The sequence below is a fragment of the Drosophila miranda genome, chromosome 3 (genome assembly GCF_003369915.1).
Source record: "Drosophila miranda strain MSH22 chromosome 3, D.miranda_PacBio2.1, whole genome shotgun sequence".
NCBI classification, from domain to species: Eukaryota; Metazoa; Arthropoda; class Insecta; order Diptera; family Drosophilidae; genus Drosophila; species Drosophila miranda.
Window position 1 is genome coordinate 16,140,041 of NC_046676.1, and position 18,999 is coordinate 16,159,039.

The 18,999-nt window shown below is 42.4% G+C and overlaps 2 protein-coding genes and 5 non-coding genes across 7 annotated transcripts; 5 read left to right on the plus strand and 2 right to left on the minus strand.

The window, feature by feature from the left end:
• The first annotated feature begins 6,102 nt into the window (after positions 1-6,102).
• On the plus strand, positions 6,103-7,769 carry LOC108158050 (odorant receptor 56a). Its single transcript, XM_017290196.2, has 6 exons — positions 6,103-6,403; positions 6,472-6,902; positions 6,960-7,175; positions 7,230-7,331; positions 7,389-7,541; positions 7,601-7,769. Exons 1-6 carry the CDS (start codon positions 6,103-6,105, stop codon positions 7,649-7,651), a joined length of 1,254 nt encoding a protein of 417 aa, XP_017145685.1. The 3' UTR covers positions 7,652-7,769.
• A 787-nt stretch (positions 7,770-8,556) lies between these two features.
• LOC108158049 (odorant receptor 56a-like) lies at positions 8,557-10,011 on the plus strand. Its single transcript, XM_017290195.1, has 5 exons — positions 8,557-8,707; positions 8,762-9,189; positions 9,251-9,466; positions 9,746-9,898; positions 9,961-10,011. Exons 1-5 carry the CDS (start codon positions 8,557-8,559, stop codon positions 10,009-10,011), a joined length of 999 nt encoding a protein of 332 aa, XP_017145684.1.
• A 4,628-nt stretch (positions 10,012-14,639) lies between these two features.
• Positions 14,640-14,711, minus strand: Trnae-uuc. The gene has a single exon. It is a non-coding gene; the product is annotated as a tRNA-Glu (tRNA).
• Positions 14,712-15,803: 1,092 nt separating this feature from the next.
• Trnae-cuc lies at positions 15,804-15,875 on the plus strand. Its single transcript has one exon. It is a non-coding gene; the product is annotated as a tRNA-Glu (tRNA).
• An 860-nt stretch (positions 15,876-16,735) lies between these two features.
• Trnae-uuc lies at positions 16,736-16,807 on the plus strand. The gene has a single exon. It is a non-coding gene; the product is annotated as a tRNA-Glu (tRNA).
• Positions 16,808-17,170: 363 nt separating this feature from the next.
• On the minus strand, positions 17,171-17,242 carry Trnam-cau. The gene has a single exon. It is a non-coding gene; the product is annotated as a tRNA-Met (tRNA).
• A 223-nt stretch (positions 17,243-17,465) lies between these two features.
• Trnam-cau lies at positions 17,466-17,537 on the plus strand. The gene has a single exon. It is a non-coding gene; the product is annotated as a tRNA-Met (tRNA).
• Positions 17,538-18,999: the final 1,462 nt, after the last annotated feature.

Here is an 18,999-nt window from a genome sequence, read left to right on the forward strand (position 1 = left end):
ATTGCATATTTTCGCACAAAAGCGCGTGCCAAAGCGAAAGGATGCGGTAGAAGAGAGTCCCGACAATGGCAATGGTAATGGCAATGCCAGCAATTCTAACTGTGCTATGGCTGGGTCCTCAAAACACCCACAAATAGCTGGAAGTCTTACACGCGACCCATCCTGAAGTGTCCACAGCCAAAAGGCATTGCACCCAATCAAAAATGCTCGTTTTGCTGCATCCTTGGATAGGATTCAAACGTGGAAATAAGTATATCGTAAGAACAGGGATGAAGTCTATGCATTGTCTACACATATGTTTAAAGTACTCTTTATGGGATCGGATATATTTTCAATTATGCAGTTTTCCCTTAGTAAGTTCATTAAATGCAGCATATTTGATCGAGATTGTTGTTTGTATTTTTGCCAAGGATTCGTAGATGCAAGTGACAGATTGATGGGCATGCCAAACATCATGTCCTGTTTATATAGTCTAGAAGAATACTTTCATTTTTCTTGAAGCCTCCATCCCCCCCTGTTCCATTCCGACCCATCATCATCATCATCATCATCATCATCATCATCATCGCTATCATCGGTTTCACTGGCATAAGGTTGTTTCTATGTCAGCCCGAAAGTATGCAACACGAGAGTGGGATTCCCTTGGACTGTTCCAGCTCCCTGCCTGTCGATGACATCGATTGTTATTGTGGGGGGCCAAACAATGGCAAACATGGCCAAATACATTTGCCTACGCTGGCACAGACGGGGATGTCACTGCAGATATAGTCAATGAGTATGAGGATGAGATGAAGGCAAGATTGATGGTTGCCTCCTAAATGATACCTGATTGAGTGTGTGAGTGCAGAGTGTTTGCCTTGGCATATTCAATGTTGACACGGCCCTGCTCCTACCTCATACCCAAAACCAGACCCTGGCCATGCCTCTTAAGTGTCATTTTGTGTTCTCGACACGCATTTTATGGCAGACTCGAAAAACTTTTTGATGCCCCAGACACGCGCCCAAGTAAGTTTGCGTATGTGGCGCCCATCCACTGGATCTCGGTGATGCTTTTGACACTGAGTGAGATAAATGGTGACAAGTTTGTAGGCCAATTTGCGAACCAAAGCGACTAAGGAGCCGGCGCCACACACGAGCTAACCGAGCTCCAATTGCTGCAGCTTCGCAGCTCCAGTGTTGCGCCACGATCGGCATGGCATCAATTGCGCACACAATTAGCTCCTCGGGGCGCCAACTGAGATGAGCCAAGATGCAATTTCGTTCCGACCCTCACAGGGTGCTCCTTTGTAGCCCATTTAACATTGGCTAGAGTTAGAGTTGCATTTGGAGATGAAGATAGAGTGGGGTCTCAATCTAGAGCTGGAGTTGCGCTTCCTTGTTGTTCGCGCTGCGCAGAGTTCCTGACTCTGGCTCACAGCGTTTGTCGTAATCTTTGCGCCATCAATGAGGAATTACTTGACGAATTATATGCTTCATTTCGACTTCGCCGGCAGTGTGCTGCTGCTGCTGATGGAGATGGTAGATGGGAGAGTCTTGGCCAAGTTTCGGTCAGAACCGACCGACTCAGAGCTACAGAGATAGCATAAGTAGCGCAAATGCTATGCATTTGAGGTGAGGAGCAATCGTAGTAGCTGACGCAATTATCGGAAATGAAAGCTGGCCTTCAGCCACTTAGCGCTTGTTGTGGAAGCTCCCCAAAGTGTTGATTCTTGGCCTGCCAATTAGATATTGCCGTCGATTGCCTTTGGAAAGTTATTTGAAGATTGCTGAAAGCGTGATCTAGTTATTCCACATTCAAGGCTTACATAGATAGAATGTTACAAAATGAATTTCAATTTTTTAAAACTTAAACTAGCTCTGCCTTAATTGAAAACTGTAAGATTACGAAATAAGCCTTACAAATAGTCCACCCTTAAGCAGGATACTTCAAGTCAAGTTCCCCTGCCATCCGGCCAGCGGCTCCCTAACCTCTTTGTAATCCAGCTGCTAGGCAACAGCCAGTTGCTGCCCTCATACTCAGTCCTAGCCACAATTTATGCCACACAGCTCTCCAGCAGGACACGCAACCCATCCCTGCCTTCCAACCAGACCAGCTCTGCTCTGAACCCTTTGGCGCACTGGAATAATCAGGAAGAAAAGAACCTGGAGTGGAACGGAAAACTGCATTCATTTCTGGTCCACACAGCACACAGAATACTCGCTACAAACAAACAGACGTTGGCGTGCCTCTCGGGGCTCGGAATGGTAAATAGAATGGGATTCAGAGCGGGAACGGGCACTGGCACAGGACAGGGACAGGGATACTTGGTGAACACTTTTCGCCACGACTACTTTTTACTTTTCTTTAACATTATTTTGCACTTTTCAATTAAAAAAGTGTGCACCCCACGCAGGGCAGCCGCCACAGCAAAGGGCAAAAGTAACCCCAAAAGCGGAAAAAATATGCGGTGGAGTGGACAAGAAGGTAACGGGAGGGCAGCTGCCATAATTATAATTTCTTAATGCAAATAAGAACTCGCTGTGCTGATTTTCCCTCTATAGAGGAAACCACAATTTAAGCAGTGTGGAGTTTTCCTTGGTCGGCTCGCGCTTTTTCTCTACACCGAAAGTCGTGCCTAAGGACTTCTTAAGACTCTATGCAACGTATATGTTCAGCCAAAGCAGATACACGTCTGTATAATTTTTAGAAATTGAATTCAATAGTATTCTGGACTTGTTGTATAATTTTGCAGGCATTCGTGCAGAGTAAGCAGTGGTCTGCCTATCGCAGAAACAGTTAAGGCATCCCTGCTGTACATACAAATTTTTTGTTCTTGCGCATTGGTAAAGAATACGCGGAAATGGTTAAAATGGCAATCTTTCCCGCTCCAGCTCCCACTCTTGTTCCTGTTCGTTGCTGGATTCGTTGCTGTTGACCATTGTGGCCATTGCTGGGCCAACAAACATCCATAGTTAATGAGTGAAATGAAAAGCCGTATCACCACACACACGCCCCAATCCCATTCATTCTTTCGTCCATCCATTCATACTCGTACATATTTAAGGGCTTGGCTTTTCAGCGCTATGCGCAATGAGCTTACATGGCGTATAATTAATATTAAATGTTATACTTATAAATTAAATAAAATACTGACGCTGGAGGTGGAGCGCGAACTGGTGCTGGCTTTCCTGCCTTAGTGGCACGATTGATGACTCTGGCCGTCAAGCTTATTGCCACCCCATATGTACATATGTATGTACATATGTATGTATACTATGTACTATAAGGAGTATGCAGAGGCCTTATAGTATAGTATATGCTCTAAATGTTCCCCTTGTTATAAATGTATGTTTGCCAAGTTTGACTTGAGCCCGAGCACGACTGCCACTTGCGCCACTTCCGCTGTGCGGAAAAATGCTTTTGATTTGATTTTCACCAAAATGTCAACTTGACGTCAAGTCGGAGACGGTGGCGGTGGCGGACGCAGACATTGTCGCCGCCTTTGTTGTGCCGATTCTACAGCATGATTTATTGTTTTCATGAAATTGCGTGTAAACAATTTAGTGGCTGGTTGGCGCCCAACACCCAAGACCCTCCACCCAATCTCTTTCTTCCACAGCCGCCTTTAAGTTTATGAACTTTTGAAACACTTGATTTAAGGTTAAGTGTAACGATATTTCATTGCTTTAACGACACCGATAGACAAAAAATATGCATATCTGGAAGTTTACAGGAGAATAATGATAAGATTTGAATCCATTTGTGGTTGCTTGCTGATCAAAATTAACTTCAAAGCTAAATTCTAGTTCAATTTAGTTAAAATGGCAATAAAATCGCTTAAAAACCACTTTGAAAGAGACCCGCATTTCCTTGGCCTTCGTTTCTGCGCTCGTCTTATCTCTCCCAAGATAAGAACGAGATCAAAAGCATGTATGGATGTGTAGGAGACATCACGTCACGGAAGCTGTGACAAGAGGGCAGCATCGTTCTCGCTCAAAGAGGATAGTGAGAGCAGAACAACAGCGTATCTCACGCACTGTTAGCTCACTTTATTCTTCTTTCGCTGTTATCTCGCTGCCTTATTAACATGCCTCTGTAACGACACTGCAGTGCTCTGGCAAACTGGTTTTTTCTCTGTTATTATCGTTCTCTGTTATATTGCTGCTTAATTAACATGCCTCTGTAACGACACTCTCTGTTAGCTCGCTGCTAAATCTGCAGAGATCTCTTATTTGAGTTTTCATCTTTCTGCTATGGTATGGTGGCTATTTTGCTAAGGACATCACTCAAGAAAATCCATTAATTTATATCAATCGGCCTGGACTTATGCACAGCGAAAAGGAAATGAAAGCGATAGCCGTCTGCCCTATGTACATATATGTACAATGAAATGGGAGTGACGCTTCTCACCACTTTCAAAACTCTTTTTGAGACATTTCTAGTATTCCAAATTGAACAAGTGTTTTCTTGTGAGAAAGCCTGGCATGTAAGCATTAGAAACCTAAACAGATCCCATTACATTTGCATTCCATCTTCTGGTTTTTCATGACTTTAGACAAATATCCCTGTGTCCACTCGTATGTGTCACATACTTATGCACGAAATGAACATCCTTACCGAGGTTACAGCACCGTTAAAGTTGAATGTACATACAAATACCACAAACTCAGGGGCTGCAGCGCATGCAATTTTGACTACCAATAAAGATGCCATAACAATAAGTAAAGCGAGCTAATATCCGATTACTGTGGTGTCCTAGGAGATGCACTACCAACTGCCAGCAGTAAATGTAGCGTGAAAGGCGACCCTTCCCTATGCACTTGTACAGTGTTCTACTTAAATGTGGCAAGCATGAAACAAATGCATAAGTAAATATTAGAAACGAGTGACTTTCAATATCCTTACAGGCTTATTGCCCACAGCGAATTTCACGCTACAGATAGACAGAAGAGATGCGACGCCGTATAGAGGGCAAATGGGAATGCGAATGCATTTACACATTTGCAAACACAAATACGAGTACAAACATATCTGAACAGGACAGAACAGAACAGACAATTTCAAACATGAACCATACAAATATGCGTACCCTGCTCCCACTGCCGGAGGCGCAGAGAGCGTCTGCAGCATTTTCATGTGGGATCCATGCGGTGGCTGGACTGGGATGGGTGTCAGTGTAGTGTACCACACAGCCAGCCATGTCTGAGTGCGTTTCCTCCAACGCATTTACGTTTATTGCATTTGTAAATTATTCACACTAGGATATTAAATGCAAATTTAACCCCACAGATACAATATCCAGCCAGTTTGCTACAGCCATACATCTATCTATTGGTGAATTACTCAACTCAGCTCCTGCATATGAAGGACCCGGCTAACGGTAACTAGATTCCAGCTATTTCCATTCATTCAATGACATTTGCCACTAACACTTTTTCGTAATGTTAGAACCAGGGGCCGTAAATAATGATGAAGTCTAAGTTTTATCAAACTACTCAAAAATAGTGATTATCAGTGAAGAAAAACGTAATAAATTGAAATATAATCTTTACCAAGTAATTTTTATTATATAACTTAAAATGATTACGGTCCCTGGTTAGAACACGTATGTAAGTGCAAAAAAAACAAACCAGAGTCCTGCGAACCTTGGCAATATTGTTCCTCCGAACTTTGCTGGTAATAAGGTGAGAAAAAATTAAAAATTCTCTTTATCACAGCCCCCTCCTTGTTCCTATTCCACTACCCCACTAGAAATAGAAACTGCACGGAACAAGTGCTGAAAAGTTTCAATTCACTAGCAAATGTCCCTCACACGTAACTCGGTTTGTCTAAACACTGTTGACATCGATGTTCTGGGCAAAGTTTGCTGCCAAAGGTAGGTGCCTGGGAGCGTAACATTCGAATCAAATTCAAAGTGGCGAACAAAACTATAGGGCCCAGGGCTGGGGAAGAAAAGGAACAGTCCCAATCGAAGGACCCAGACCACATACTCTATGCAGAACCGCGTCACCTGTCTGACAATTATTTACACATACGATTGTATATGGCAAAAAGGGTCCGATTCGAACGTCTAGCGAGCCCGAGTAAAAGGCGAAAGTGTGCCGTTTGTCAGTCCAGTCATAATGTTCAGAGTTAAGGAGCTGCTTCTGCCGCGCGGGATCTTCGAAAACCCCATGCTTCGCCTTCATCTGCGGTGCTTTCGGTTGTACGGCTACGTGGCCTCCAAGTACCAGCGGAGGCCCTGGCTGTCACAGTCGCGCTGCATCCTTTTCACGGCCTCTATCTGGGTGAGCTGCGTCCTGATGCTGGCACGCGTCTTTCAAGGCTACGAAAGGCTAAACGATGGAGCCACCACCTGCGCCACAGCCTTACAGTACCTTACCGTGTCTATTGCCACCATAAACGCCATCGTGCAGAGGGAGCGTAAGTGGCTTTTATAGAGTTTCAACGCTTTCAAATAATTGTATTGTTTTCTGAGCATTTTTCTTTAGGAGTGGTTTCTATGTTGCACGAGGTCCATGAGGATATGCAGAAGCTTATGAATGAGGCGGATGATCAGGAGCTGGATCTTGTGTTGTCTACTCAGAAATACACTAGGACGATCACTTTAATTCTGTGGGTTTCTTCGATAGGAGCTGGGCTAATGGCCCTGTCGGACTGCATCTATCGGACAATCTTCATGCCGCAAACCGTGTTTAACATGCCCGCCGTGCGTCGCGGAGAGGAACGACCCCTGTTGCTTTTTAGGCTTTTTCCCTTTGGCGAGCTTTACGACAACTTTGTGGTCGGCTTTCTGGGCCCCTGGTACGCTCTCGGGTTGGGGGTCACAACTATTCCACTGTGGCACACCTTCATCATGTGCCTCATGAAGTACGTGCACCTGAAGCTGATGATACTGAACAAGCGGGTGCCTGAGATGGATGTGAGAGCTCCTTAGATTCAGCTTCAGGCCTTTTGCATTCCTTATTGTTAATTGCAGATCATGCGCCACAATCCGTTCCTAGACCTGGATCGCCTGACACCCGCTCATCTGAACCGCTGGCGAATGCGGCTTTTTACAAAGTTCGTTACGGATCATCTGAAGATCCGAAAGTTTGTTAAGGAGCTAGAGCTGCTTATCTGCGTGCCTGTTATGATAGACTTCATCATCTTCTCCATTCTTATATGCTTTCTCTTTTACGCCTTGGGTGTTGGCGTAAGTATGGAAGGATTGGGGTTACTCAGAAGAATACCTTTTGTGGCCTTTCAGTCCCCCACCAAAATGGATTACTTTTTTATGTGCATCTATATATTTGTCATGGCTTCCATTCTGTTGATCTATCATTGGCATGCTACCCTGATTTCTGAATGTGTAAGTCATACTATAGAACCTGTATCGTCCTTTGCGTTTTCTGATGTTATATTCCAGCATGATGAATTGTCTTTTGCCTATTATTCAACACCCTGGTATGAGTTTGAGCGTTCTGCCCAGCGAATGATTCTATTTATGATGATTCATTCCCAGAGGCCTTTGAAAATTCGTGCCCTGATGATACCAGTGAATCTGGGGACCTTTTTAGAAGTGAGGACTCGTATTGGTATTCAATACGTAGGTATTTCAATATATAGCCTTCTTTGCAGATTGTACAAGCCGCCTACAGTTACTCCAATCTCTTAAGGCAGATATATTAGACGAAGAGCTGTTTCCACGGGTCATCGACAGGCTGGACACACCCTACAATAACGATATATTTTACTCGTACACATATATATTTACAGTATTTCTTACCTACCTAGTATGTTGAACGAATATAACTAAATATAAGAAGCTTGAATTCTTAAATAGAAAGAAACCGAAAAAAAACTGCCTCTTCCGCTCTAATGGGAACTGTATTTCGTTATGATAATCCGATTCCGATCAATTTCAATGCTTGGGAAGGTAATTTCGAGCCAAGCCGAATTTGACATGAAGAAGCTCTTTAAATTGTGGTGTTTTGTAACATAAATGTTCTTTAAGTTTCGTTTCTGGAGTGAGTGTCCGTCTTATTTTATTGCTCTACGGCTTATAGTCTGATCAGGAATACAACATACATATAGTACATATGAGTATGTACGCAAATAAATAAATTTTATAGGGTCAAAAATGCTGTTCCTCTACGTGGAACCCATCTGAAACGTAATAAGCACCCTCTACCTCACTCTTCTTCAGGTGCATTTAGCCCTGCAAATTAAAAATTTGCCAATCATATTTTGCCCACTCCGGCAAGGTGCCAGGGAGCGAAAAGGACACGTCGAATGTCCACAACACGGTCGATGCCACATCCACTATGCAGAACCCCAACACCTGTCTGTTATATATTATATTGGCCGATTTAAATTGGCCCATTTAGCTCTTCCATCCAGCCCGAATAAAAGGCAAAAGTGTGCCGTTTTTCAGTCATTTCAAAATGTTCAGAGTTAAGGAGCTGCTTCTGCCGCGCGCGATCTTCAAAAGCCACATCCTTGGCCTCCATCTACGGGGCATTAGAATGTATGGTTACGTAGCTGAAAAATACCAGCGCTGGCCTTGGCTACCGTTGGTACGCTGCATCATCTTCATGGTCTCCACCTGGGTGAGCACTGTTGCTATGCTGGCACGCGTCTTTCAAGGCTTCGAGAACCCCAACGATGGAGTGTTGTGCTGGGCCACGACCATCATGTACATTTCTCTGTCAGTTTCTGTACTGAATGCTTTTGTGCAGAGGAAGCGTGAGTATTACTATTCGAGTTCCAAAGCTAAAAGATATTCATAAATTTCTGCAGGAGTCATAGGCATGATTCGTGCGATCCATGAGGATATACAAAAGCTAATGAAGGAGGCAGATGATCAGGAATTGGTGCTTATGTTGTCAACTCAGAAATATATTCGGATGACCACTTGGATGTTATGGTATCCTGCGCTATTGACTGGGATCATCGCGTTCATGGACTCCTTATACCGAACGGTTTTAATCACTCTATCCGTATTCAACATAACCGAACGCCGGGATGAACAACAGTACATCTTCCTATTAAAGGTCTATCCTTTCGGAGAAGTGTATAACAACTTTGTGTTCGGCTTACTTGGCACCTGGTACGCTCTTGGGCTGGGAATAAACGCTATTCCCCTGTGGAATTCTTTCATCGTGTGCCTCATTAAGTACGTGCACCTGAAGCTGCTTATACTCAAAAAGCGGGTGACGGAGATGGAAGTGAGTACTTCTTTACATTCTGCCCAAGTCCCTGTGGTTCTTTCCCGACTCTCCATTGCAGATCACGCGCTTCAATCCGCTCTTAGACCTGGATCGCCTGACACCCGCTCAGCGGAACCGCTGGCGAATGCGGCTCATAAAAGAGTTCGTGAAAGAGCACCTGAAGATCCGGAGATTTGTCAAGGAGTTGGAGCAACTAATCTGTTTGCCTGTCTTGATAGACTTCATTTTCTTCGCCGTTTCGATCTGTTTTGAGCTATATGCCCTTATTGTAGGCGTAAGTATAGTGGAAGCGGCTGTTTATGTTGTTTTACGGTTATCTTTTGTGGCCTTGCAGACGCCCACCGAAATGGAGTGCTTCTTAATTTTATGTTACATAGCCCTCACGACCTTGATTCTATTTTTCACTTATTGGCATGTAACACTAATTGGTGAATGCGTAAGTTAAATATATTGATTTATTTTCATTGTTGGCCCTAATTAAGCTAACTAATAAGTTTGAAATCCTTTTTTGGATTCTTTCTGAACTTTTCTCAATAATTCGACTTAATTCCAGCATGCTGATTTGTGCTTCGCCTTATATTCAACACCCTGGTATGAATACGACCCTACAATGAAACGAACGATTCTCTTTATGATGATGCATGCCCAGAGTCCGTTGCAGATTCGTGCCCTGATGTTCCCAGTGGATCTGAAAACCTTTTTAGACGTAGGGAGCCGTTGCATCAATTGCCCATGAGGGCCTACATTTCTCTGTATCTCTTTTTGTAGATTGTACTTGGGGCCTACAATTACTTCAACATACTGCGTGGGTTGTATTAGCTACTCGTGTCCCTTAAGTTTGCAGACACCAATCCTTCTTCTTGCGTCTAATCAAATGCCATTGCGGTTGTCAACCCGTTTGGCTAACATGACAGCAAACAAGCCATGCAATTCAGTTTGCCTACACACAAAAAAGCAACTAAGGAAACGGAAGACAGACAGGGACGATGGCGTTGGATTGAGCGAGGAAAGGAAGAGAGGAGGCTATGCTAAACCATTTTACAGCACATACATATAAATGTGCCTCAACCTAGAACCAAAAACCCAGAGCCAATGCAAGGAGCTGGCGACATCATTTATCACTTTTAGAAAACGTCGCATGTCAGTCGCACTGAATGTGTTTTGTTATATTGTCTTATTCAATGGATATAAACGATTTTTGCACTTCCAGCTAGCCAAACACCCACCCACCTATCTACTCACACTGTGCCACCGCTACCCCTGCCACTGTTTCTAATTGTCTTGGGGTTTTAGACACAAGAAATTTATGCGTCTGCTATGGCAAACGGTCAGATACGTGTAACCACCCCCCAAACTAGCCACACAAACCGAATTGTTGTCCCCATGGGTGTATTTTTTAATATTATTAAGAGTATAGACACAAAATAAAACAGTAGAAACACTCAGAACCCAAAAAAAAGGCACGCTTATAGCTGCGGTTGCTGTCTTGTGTATTGTGTGCCGTGGGTCGCGTTTCCTGGGATTACACAAACTGGCTAAATGGCTGATAAAGGCGCACTACGAACCTCGAACCTAATGAGTATTAATGGCGGGGTTTCTGCCGAGAGCGCGCCAGGTATGCCGGAAAAAAACAAGGGTGACAGATAGCAGATAGTTGAGTAATAGCGTGAAAAGGGTTGTTTACTCACCCCGTCGATAGGAATCTCCACAGATATACATAATAACGGACGGCACCCATTGTAGATCATCGAAGATACATATCTATATATGTATATCTGTCTAGGTTGGGTGGAGTGGCAAAAAGAGTTGGGTTGTTCCAAGGGGTGCCTGAGTCTTCACTCGATCGTAGTCTTCGGTCAGGGTCTTTCGTCGCTATCACTAAGGAATACATACAAAATCGAGGTAAACTTAATTTTCAATCATTTGAGTAATACGCATATCGTTCTTGCTTGAAGCTCTTCACAAAACTATTCGGGGACCATGAGAGATATTTTCGGATCACATATTTAGACCACAAATCAAAATAGAACTTGGTGAAAATAGAAAACCACATGGGCCATGGCCTGGCGAATTGCTGGCATCTGTTGCCGGTATTTTTAGCAATATTGGCAAATTTTTTATGGTTTTCGGTGCGCACGTTTGTTGTTGATTATTTACGACATTACATACATAATGCAAGCGTAATGGATGCGAATGTTCATTAAACACAATGAATGTCGTGCACTCTGTGCCAACCCTGGCTCGTTCCAGAGCCAGAGCCCTTGAGGGAATGCTTTGTACGGTTGGATATGGTATGATCCGAGTATGGTACGGTAAGGCATGTTAAGTGCGCAAGGAGCCACCCTCTTTGGGTCTTGCAGTTTTGCGAAAAAATTAAAATTTGCCGCACACATGTAATGAATATTTACAATACATTTCTGCTCTACCGCCACAAAAGGAAATGAATTCAAAGGGAAAGTGATTCCCGGAACGGGGGGCTACAAAAGAAATATCCCTTTAAGGAAATGAACTTGCGCACTCCTCAAGGGTAGTCCTGGACGTGAAGCCACACAATTCTCGTATATTACGATTATGGGTAGTCAGAAGGGATACTCATATCTGTAAAATATAAATTGACTTCTGTTCCTTAGGCTTGTGGGCGGTGAAGGGACAAAGGCGGGAGCTGGCTGACAGACAAGCCCATAATATAATCCAATCAAATCTGATTAAAATATTTTTCAATTTACAATATTAATGATATTTAGAAAATATTGATGCTGGCTGCAATAATAGTAATTTTCCCTGGCAAATGTAGGTACGGTTCATTAGAATATTAATTACATAAGTACCCTAATATGAGAGTTTTTTCCAGAGTTAGTCTAGTAAATTCGGAAATTCTGACTCAAATATTGTCAAATTGGCTCTTTGACCAACAAAGGAAAGGAAGTGCACTACAGGAGCTCTGCTCTCCTTTTTTTGCCGCTTAAGTGTTTTGTCTTTAAACATTCATGCCACAGTAAACGCGACACACGCGCGACAAATGTCCAGCTGTTGGGGAGGAAGGGGATCTAATAGGGAGGATGGTTATTAAAATTAATTAACGCACGGCGATTTGTTGCCCGGCGCCATTAAGCGAAATGAAGTTGTAGTTAAATTTAGAATGGATTGAATTAATCATAAGCAACGGACTCTCACACATCTGCTACTCGGCTATGTGCATTCGGGCCTGGCCAAAAGGGCAAACATCAGCAGACCCAATTTTGTTTGTGGACAAATGGACTGCAGTTGTCACTAGAGTGGGAGGGGAGGGAGTCGCAGTCACGGCCCCGCCCTGGCTGTAATACATATTTAAATGCAACTGATTAATCATGAATAAAGTTGCTGTGTGTTCACTATTGCTGTTGTTGTTGCCGGTCACGTGACTGAAAACAATTTGACTCCAAACACATTAACAGTTACGGTCTGGGCAGGACACCGGGCAGAGCGGAGCAGGCCAAATACGGGCCCTGCACGCAGAGGGTTTGTCACCAAAGGCAGCCCTGCTACTGGCACCAGTCGCAGCAACAGAAACAACAAAAACGACGACTTAACTTGGCTAACTAAAACTTTTCATGCATTGTCGTTGACAGTGCAATAAACATGCCAAAACAAATGCAACAAAGCGTCAACTGACCCACCAAGAGCACGCCCATCCTGTCCTGTCTGGTCCTGTTCCCACTCCCTGCCCCACATGCCATCTTTAGGGTAGGATCGGCGCTCTTTGAAAATAGACACGTATCCAGTAAAATATTTAGTCGAAGGGGGCCACAAGGAGTTCTCGCATAGTTGGCAGCCTTTTTTCCAAGAATTTCGGAATAGAAAAGCAATGACTCGACTGATTTATGAAGTTTGCATTGACATTGGAATTCGTACCAGTGCAATGTTTATTTCAGCTTAATTGAAATGGTTTCACAAAACAGAAAATATTCCCCCTTCGCATGTTATCGATGAAATTTTTATACCTTCCTATTTCGTATTCCCTTTATACCTTATTGGTATTCAAACATTAATTGTAAGCCTTTTCCTAATAATTGATGAATGTACATCTTAAAGTCACTCATCTAGCGGCCCGTCCTAGTATTTTATACATTTAAATATGTAACTACTTATGGTCATATCCGCCAAAATAAAAACATATTTCCAAATATATCTGCCACGATATTATTTTCTAAATTTATTGAAGGTTATCTAATTTAAGCAACTGACAACAATTTCATTAGCTTCGATCCATTTTTCGGGATATTTTTTGAATATTTGTTCCTCTTTTTCCTTTATTATTATCGCCTATGATAAATAAAAAGCTATTCGGTGGATAAGGGTCCTGAATAGATAGGGTCCTGGTGGAAAAAAGATCGTGCCGCCTTTTTGTAATTTCTTTTTTTCACAAACACAAACTTGGTCCCTGTTGGATGCGCTTTTTAATTTAATTTTCGAAGGCCGCAGTGCACTTCAAACCGCTTATACAAGCACAGACAAGGACAGACACGTACGAAAATATCGGGTTCTCGCGAACCACCCACCCACCCACACACAAACACACACCCATGTATCCACCACAGCACACACGGCTTCGGCTTACAAAAGCACAGTCGAGAGCAGTCGAGGACAAGCCGGAAAAGCGAGCCCACCCAAACCATGGTGAGGCGCCCGCTTTCATTCGCTTCGTTTAGCAAAGTGGATGTTAAGTGTAATGCGATTTTTATGTAAATTTTTGCCAAAAAAAAAACCAAATGGCCCGAAATACACAGACTGAATGAGAGAGCCAACGGTTTGATGATTTCGTTGCCACGGTCACGGCCAGCTTCCAGCCAGACAGCGCAGCGCAACAGCCAACTGACTGAATGGATGGATAGGCGGGAGTGGTCGTCACAAGAACACACACCACACCCCCCATCCTGCTGACTACGATGGCCGTCGCCGCTCGACACAGACAAGTGGCAATATTCATACGTCGGAAAAGGTACGATTTTGCCATGAGCAATTGTGTTCACAATAAGCTTTCATCACATTCCATGTTCATACGAACCAAGCGCAGACACTAGGGCATTTAAGTTTTGTTTCAAATTCATTATTAGAAGGTGTCATTAGGTAAAGACCATCAGTTCAACCGACAACTCTAGGCAGGAGCAACCCCGTCAGAATCGTGGTAATAAAAAATAATCACTCAAGAGTCATAATTTTCTATCATCAACTGGCCTTTTAGTATTGGGTAGAACGTCAGTCTACCACTACTAATGACAATCGTTTCGTGGCAAACAGCTCTCAGTTACGGAAGTGCCCGGTAGAACTGATTGGGAATTCCAAGCACAAAGCTGAGGAAAAATGTGAACGCCTAAATACTGATAATGGCAAGACTGCTTCCTAGAATGTCCGAACAGATGGCGCTGTGAAACGAGTTCGGAAGAACACTAAAAGAATCAAAAGAGTACTTCCCATACCGGGAATCGAACCCGGGCCTTCTGGGTGAAAGCCAGATATCCTAGCCACTAGACCATATGGGATATAGTCAACGATGGTCCAAAACTGCATTTTATTAAAAATGACTAGGAATTTTTTATTTTTAACTCTCCGCCAAAGCAAATTATAAAATTTTAAGTTTTCTTAGCCGCCAACATCCAAAACTTTTTGTCGTTAGACATTGAAACACTATTTTAATAAAAAATGTGGTGTTTCTTAAAATTTCGCAAGCAGTGAACGTTAGACGCTTAGTACTTTATGATTTAAGTTATGAATTTGCCGAATTATTTATTAGAAAAGTAAAATTATTGTTCTATTATAAACTAACCTGATGACGACGGTAAACATTTATAATTATGCGATCGTAATAGTTTAGCATATTTATTTATTTTTTTTTTTTTAATGGTTATTTAATGAGCAGGAACTATTTATTTCATATTTGTAGGTGCAGCTGAAGTTGGTGGCAATGACATTAGTTTTCGTTAAGCAGAACTTGTGTCTGGAACAAGAAATACTGCGGTACGGAATATGTGGACTACAAATATGTATCCGTAAGAGTGCAATTGCTAGAACCGCGTACAAATCTTAAGGTGCCTATTTTTAGCCTTGCCAACAATCTAGCAACATCTGTTCTGTAGCGGAAAGTGACTACCTTGCAATTGTTGATGGCATCATTTGCGATGTCTTTAAGTAAGTATTTAAGTCTTTATGGAACTCTTTCTCAATTCTACATTTCAATCGTACAATAGATATGCATATATGTACATACATACATACATATGTATGTATGTACATAGACATATGTAAATACACATACATAACTATTTACTAATACGATTCTAAAATAACCCGTTAAACCCCCTTGGTCATTGCAATATGTACTGTATTTTATGTATAACCGACAAACCTTGCTTTATTCGTCTTGTTGGATGTTTTCTATTGAAATTGGCGTAGGCAACTCTACGGCCATATTCCACTAGACTGGAATGTAACTAATTACCAGATTGAGACCTTATGGGAAAATCAGGGAGATATAGTATATTAAAATACATATGAAACACGAACATGTTCATTGAAGATTGCCTTTGCTTTTGCAAACTTGGTTCAATTACAAGTTTGACGCCTCAGCTCACATCTCCCATATTGTCTAGTGGTTAGGATATCCGGCTCTCACCCGGAAGGCCCGGGTTCAATTCCCGGTATGGGAAGCGCTATGTGCTGACATTTTTTTAACATCTTTATTTTTAGACTAATACTTTCTTATACAGATTCAATTTATGGAGACTTCGATTATAGCTGCGACTAAAACGTTCTTCCATTTAAATACTAAAAAACAAGACCGCGAAATACTATAAGACAAGACCGCGGCCGCTCCATAGTGAATGAGCTTAGGACTCGTATTTATATATGTTATGTATCAAAATTGATGATCATTTTATAAATCTTGAAGTTTTCTTTCGTCTCCATATTTCTGCACCGAATAATTTGGATTTGCGGAAGGGAAAGTATATTGAAATGGCCTACCTCTTTGCCAGGTAGTATGCCATGGGTCTACTAGATTTGTCTGTCCATCTTGTTTGAAACCTAGTTCGCAGAGACTATAACGAAATTTTGTATCCAGACTCCTGTGATATCACACTGAATTTGCCACGCCTCCTTCCGCACCTACAAAGGACAAAATCTGTGGCATCCACAATTTTGAAGATTCGAGAAAACCAAAAAGGCAGAATCATAGAGAATGAGCATATCTGGTAGATTGCCGAATCTGGATCAGATCGGAGTATTATTATAGCCAGAAAGAACAAATTAATTAACAATGTTTACTAATTTTCTGTCTCTTTCTAAATGTAGAGTCGTGGCCGTAGCTGCGACTCGACTCACAACGTTCCGAGTAGTTTAATATTAAAATGTATACATCATTTATTTCCAACTAAATTTCCCATTAAATTGTATTTTAAAACTGGTTTAATCTGCCTTTTTCGCAATCACATTTGGCGGGACATGGTTAAAAATAACAAATTCGTAGGCATTTCTAACAAAATGCAGTTTTGGACATAACACGAATATATCCCATATGGTCTAGTGGCTAGGATATCTGGCTTTCACCCAGAAGGCCCGGGTTCGATTCCCGGTATGGGAAGTACATTTTTTGTGCAATACTAGACTGAAATAATACGTTATATTATATTAAATTATATTATTTTATCTTATATGTATTGATATCCCGATCCTGATTTCCTGATCTTTGCATACGTAATGTACATTTATTCACATATAAACAAAACCGGTATTTATAAACGAGTTATAAAACAGTGTTTGCTCTTTCTTTCTGGGTCTGCCATATAGCCGAGCTTTAATTTCTCATTAAAAATAAACTGAGTTTTATTAAAAAGAATAACTATTTAGAATCAGAATGCGAGGTTTTTAAACTGAAACTGTTTTATTCTTTGTTTTATGTTATTATGCATACAAAAATTGGGAATTGCACCCCACACCAGTCAATTAGCAGAACAAGGTTTCGATCCCCGGACCTCTGGGTTATGGGCCCAGCGCGCTTCCGCTGCGCCACTCTGCTAGTTGGTTCATGTTTCGACAAAATCGTTAAATTAAAGGATGGGTGCAAAAAGTACAAATTAAACACAATTATTGCTTAAAGTTGATTGGCTTTAATTTTTAGGTTATTTCGTTTTTTAATTTGATTAAATTGAATCAAATCTGTTTTATTTTCTAGATTTAAGAATAATTTTCGTTATAAATGTTTCAGACAACAGAGCCTTTTTCGCGATGCGACATCAGCTAGCAGAGTGGCGCAGTGGAAGCGTGCTGGGCCCATAACCCAGAGGTCCGAGGATCGAAACCTTGCTCTGCTAAATGAAACTGCTCGTTTTCGGCTCTTTTTTTTTGTATCAGGAGGGATATAGAGTAACACAAACTTTGAAAATGGTCTCCCCCAATATCCTTTATATAAAACTATGGAGAACTCCCAGAGCTTTGCTATTAAAACGTTTTAGTAAGAAATCTTAAATCTGCAGACAGATGCCAAGCAGGGTTAGGTAGTAACCATTAAGTCTCTCTCTTGTACACAATGCGTGTCACGTCGCATTCGCCGGCCACCGACTCACGTGGATTATGTATTTACTCTCTGCCATGCCCTTATCGCTGCGTTGCATGCAGCCACAAACTTCGCGGACTCGAAGCTCGCTCCCGCCCACACATCCGCCGATGCCGGCTTTGCGTTTTTCCCACTTCCACAGATATGACTGGGAGACCACGCGCCCAGCACCTTCTCTTGTTGATTTTTCTCGATTCTGTTTGCATTTCCACGAGAGGCGAGATTTCTGACAGGCAGCCCCCGAAGGTGCTACATTTTAGGGCTGCTAAAGAGAAAGCTTTAAAGTCGGCAGATTTCTATCCACCAGCCGGGTACATGATATTAATAATTAGGGACTCAGCTGCAGCGTACATTTTGAAAATACTGAAATGGAAAATCAAACAAATAATGTGCAGCCACGCCAGAGAGTTGCCAATCAAACTGACATATTTGTCAATCAATTTCAAAAATTTTAATTAATTTTCGCGCCACTTAAAAGAGCGCTTCGAATGTGCTGCGAACCATCCGGTCCCACACTCCGGTGTTGGGTGCACCAACCGCAAACACTAAATTGCAAATAAATTTGTTTAAATATGCAATGGCAGCGCAGAGAGCGCATCAAGTGTACAAAACCCGAATAGACGAATGGCCACAACTGCGCCAGACTGCCCCGCATGGCAGGGGCTGCAGGTGGGACAGGTCCATGGGTCCATAGGATCACTCCTGTGACACGTCCACCTGCGACAACGAGACAACAACATGCACATCAAATTTTAATAGCGAATCCCCACAAAAAAGTTTCAAGCCACAAAGTCCATTTCCATGGAGCCCGGCAGGGATCCCATCCCTCACTCTGGTGGTTCCTTTTGGTTGCTGCTGGTGGTTTTCGAGTGACATGCCTGATGTACGCTTTTGGGTTTGCCCACGAAGATGTTGCAATGACATTGAATATTGATGAAAATAAATCGAATTTCCGTCAGCCCAGCATCCGGATCCAACGAATTCGATGAATGGCCGGGCAAAAAATAAACTGGACACCTTTCCTCCATTCTCTGGGTCCCTCCATATGGCCGGACGTGTTTCTATTGATTGCCAAATGGTTGGGACAGCAAAGGGTTCCGACTGGATTGGGTTTTGACGCAGTCATTCGCAGCTGCCAAGTGTTAAAATCCCACGTTGTCGGCATTGGGGGACATTTGTGGTTACTTTTTTGGATTTTGTTAGAAATGCTATTAGCCGAT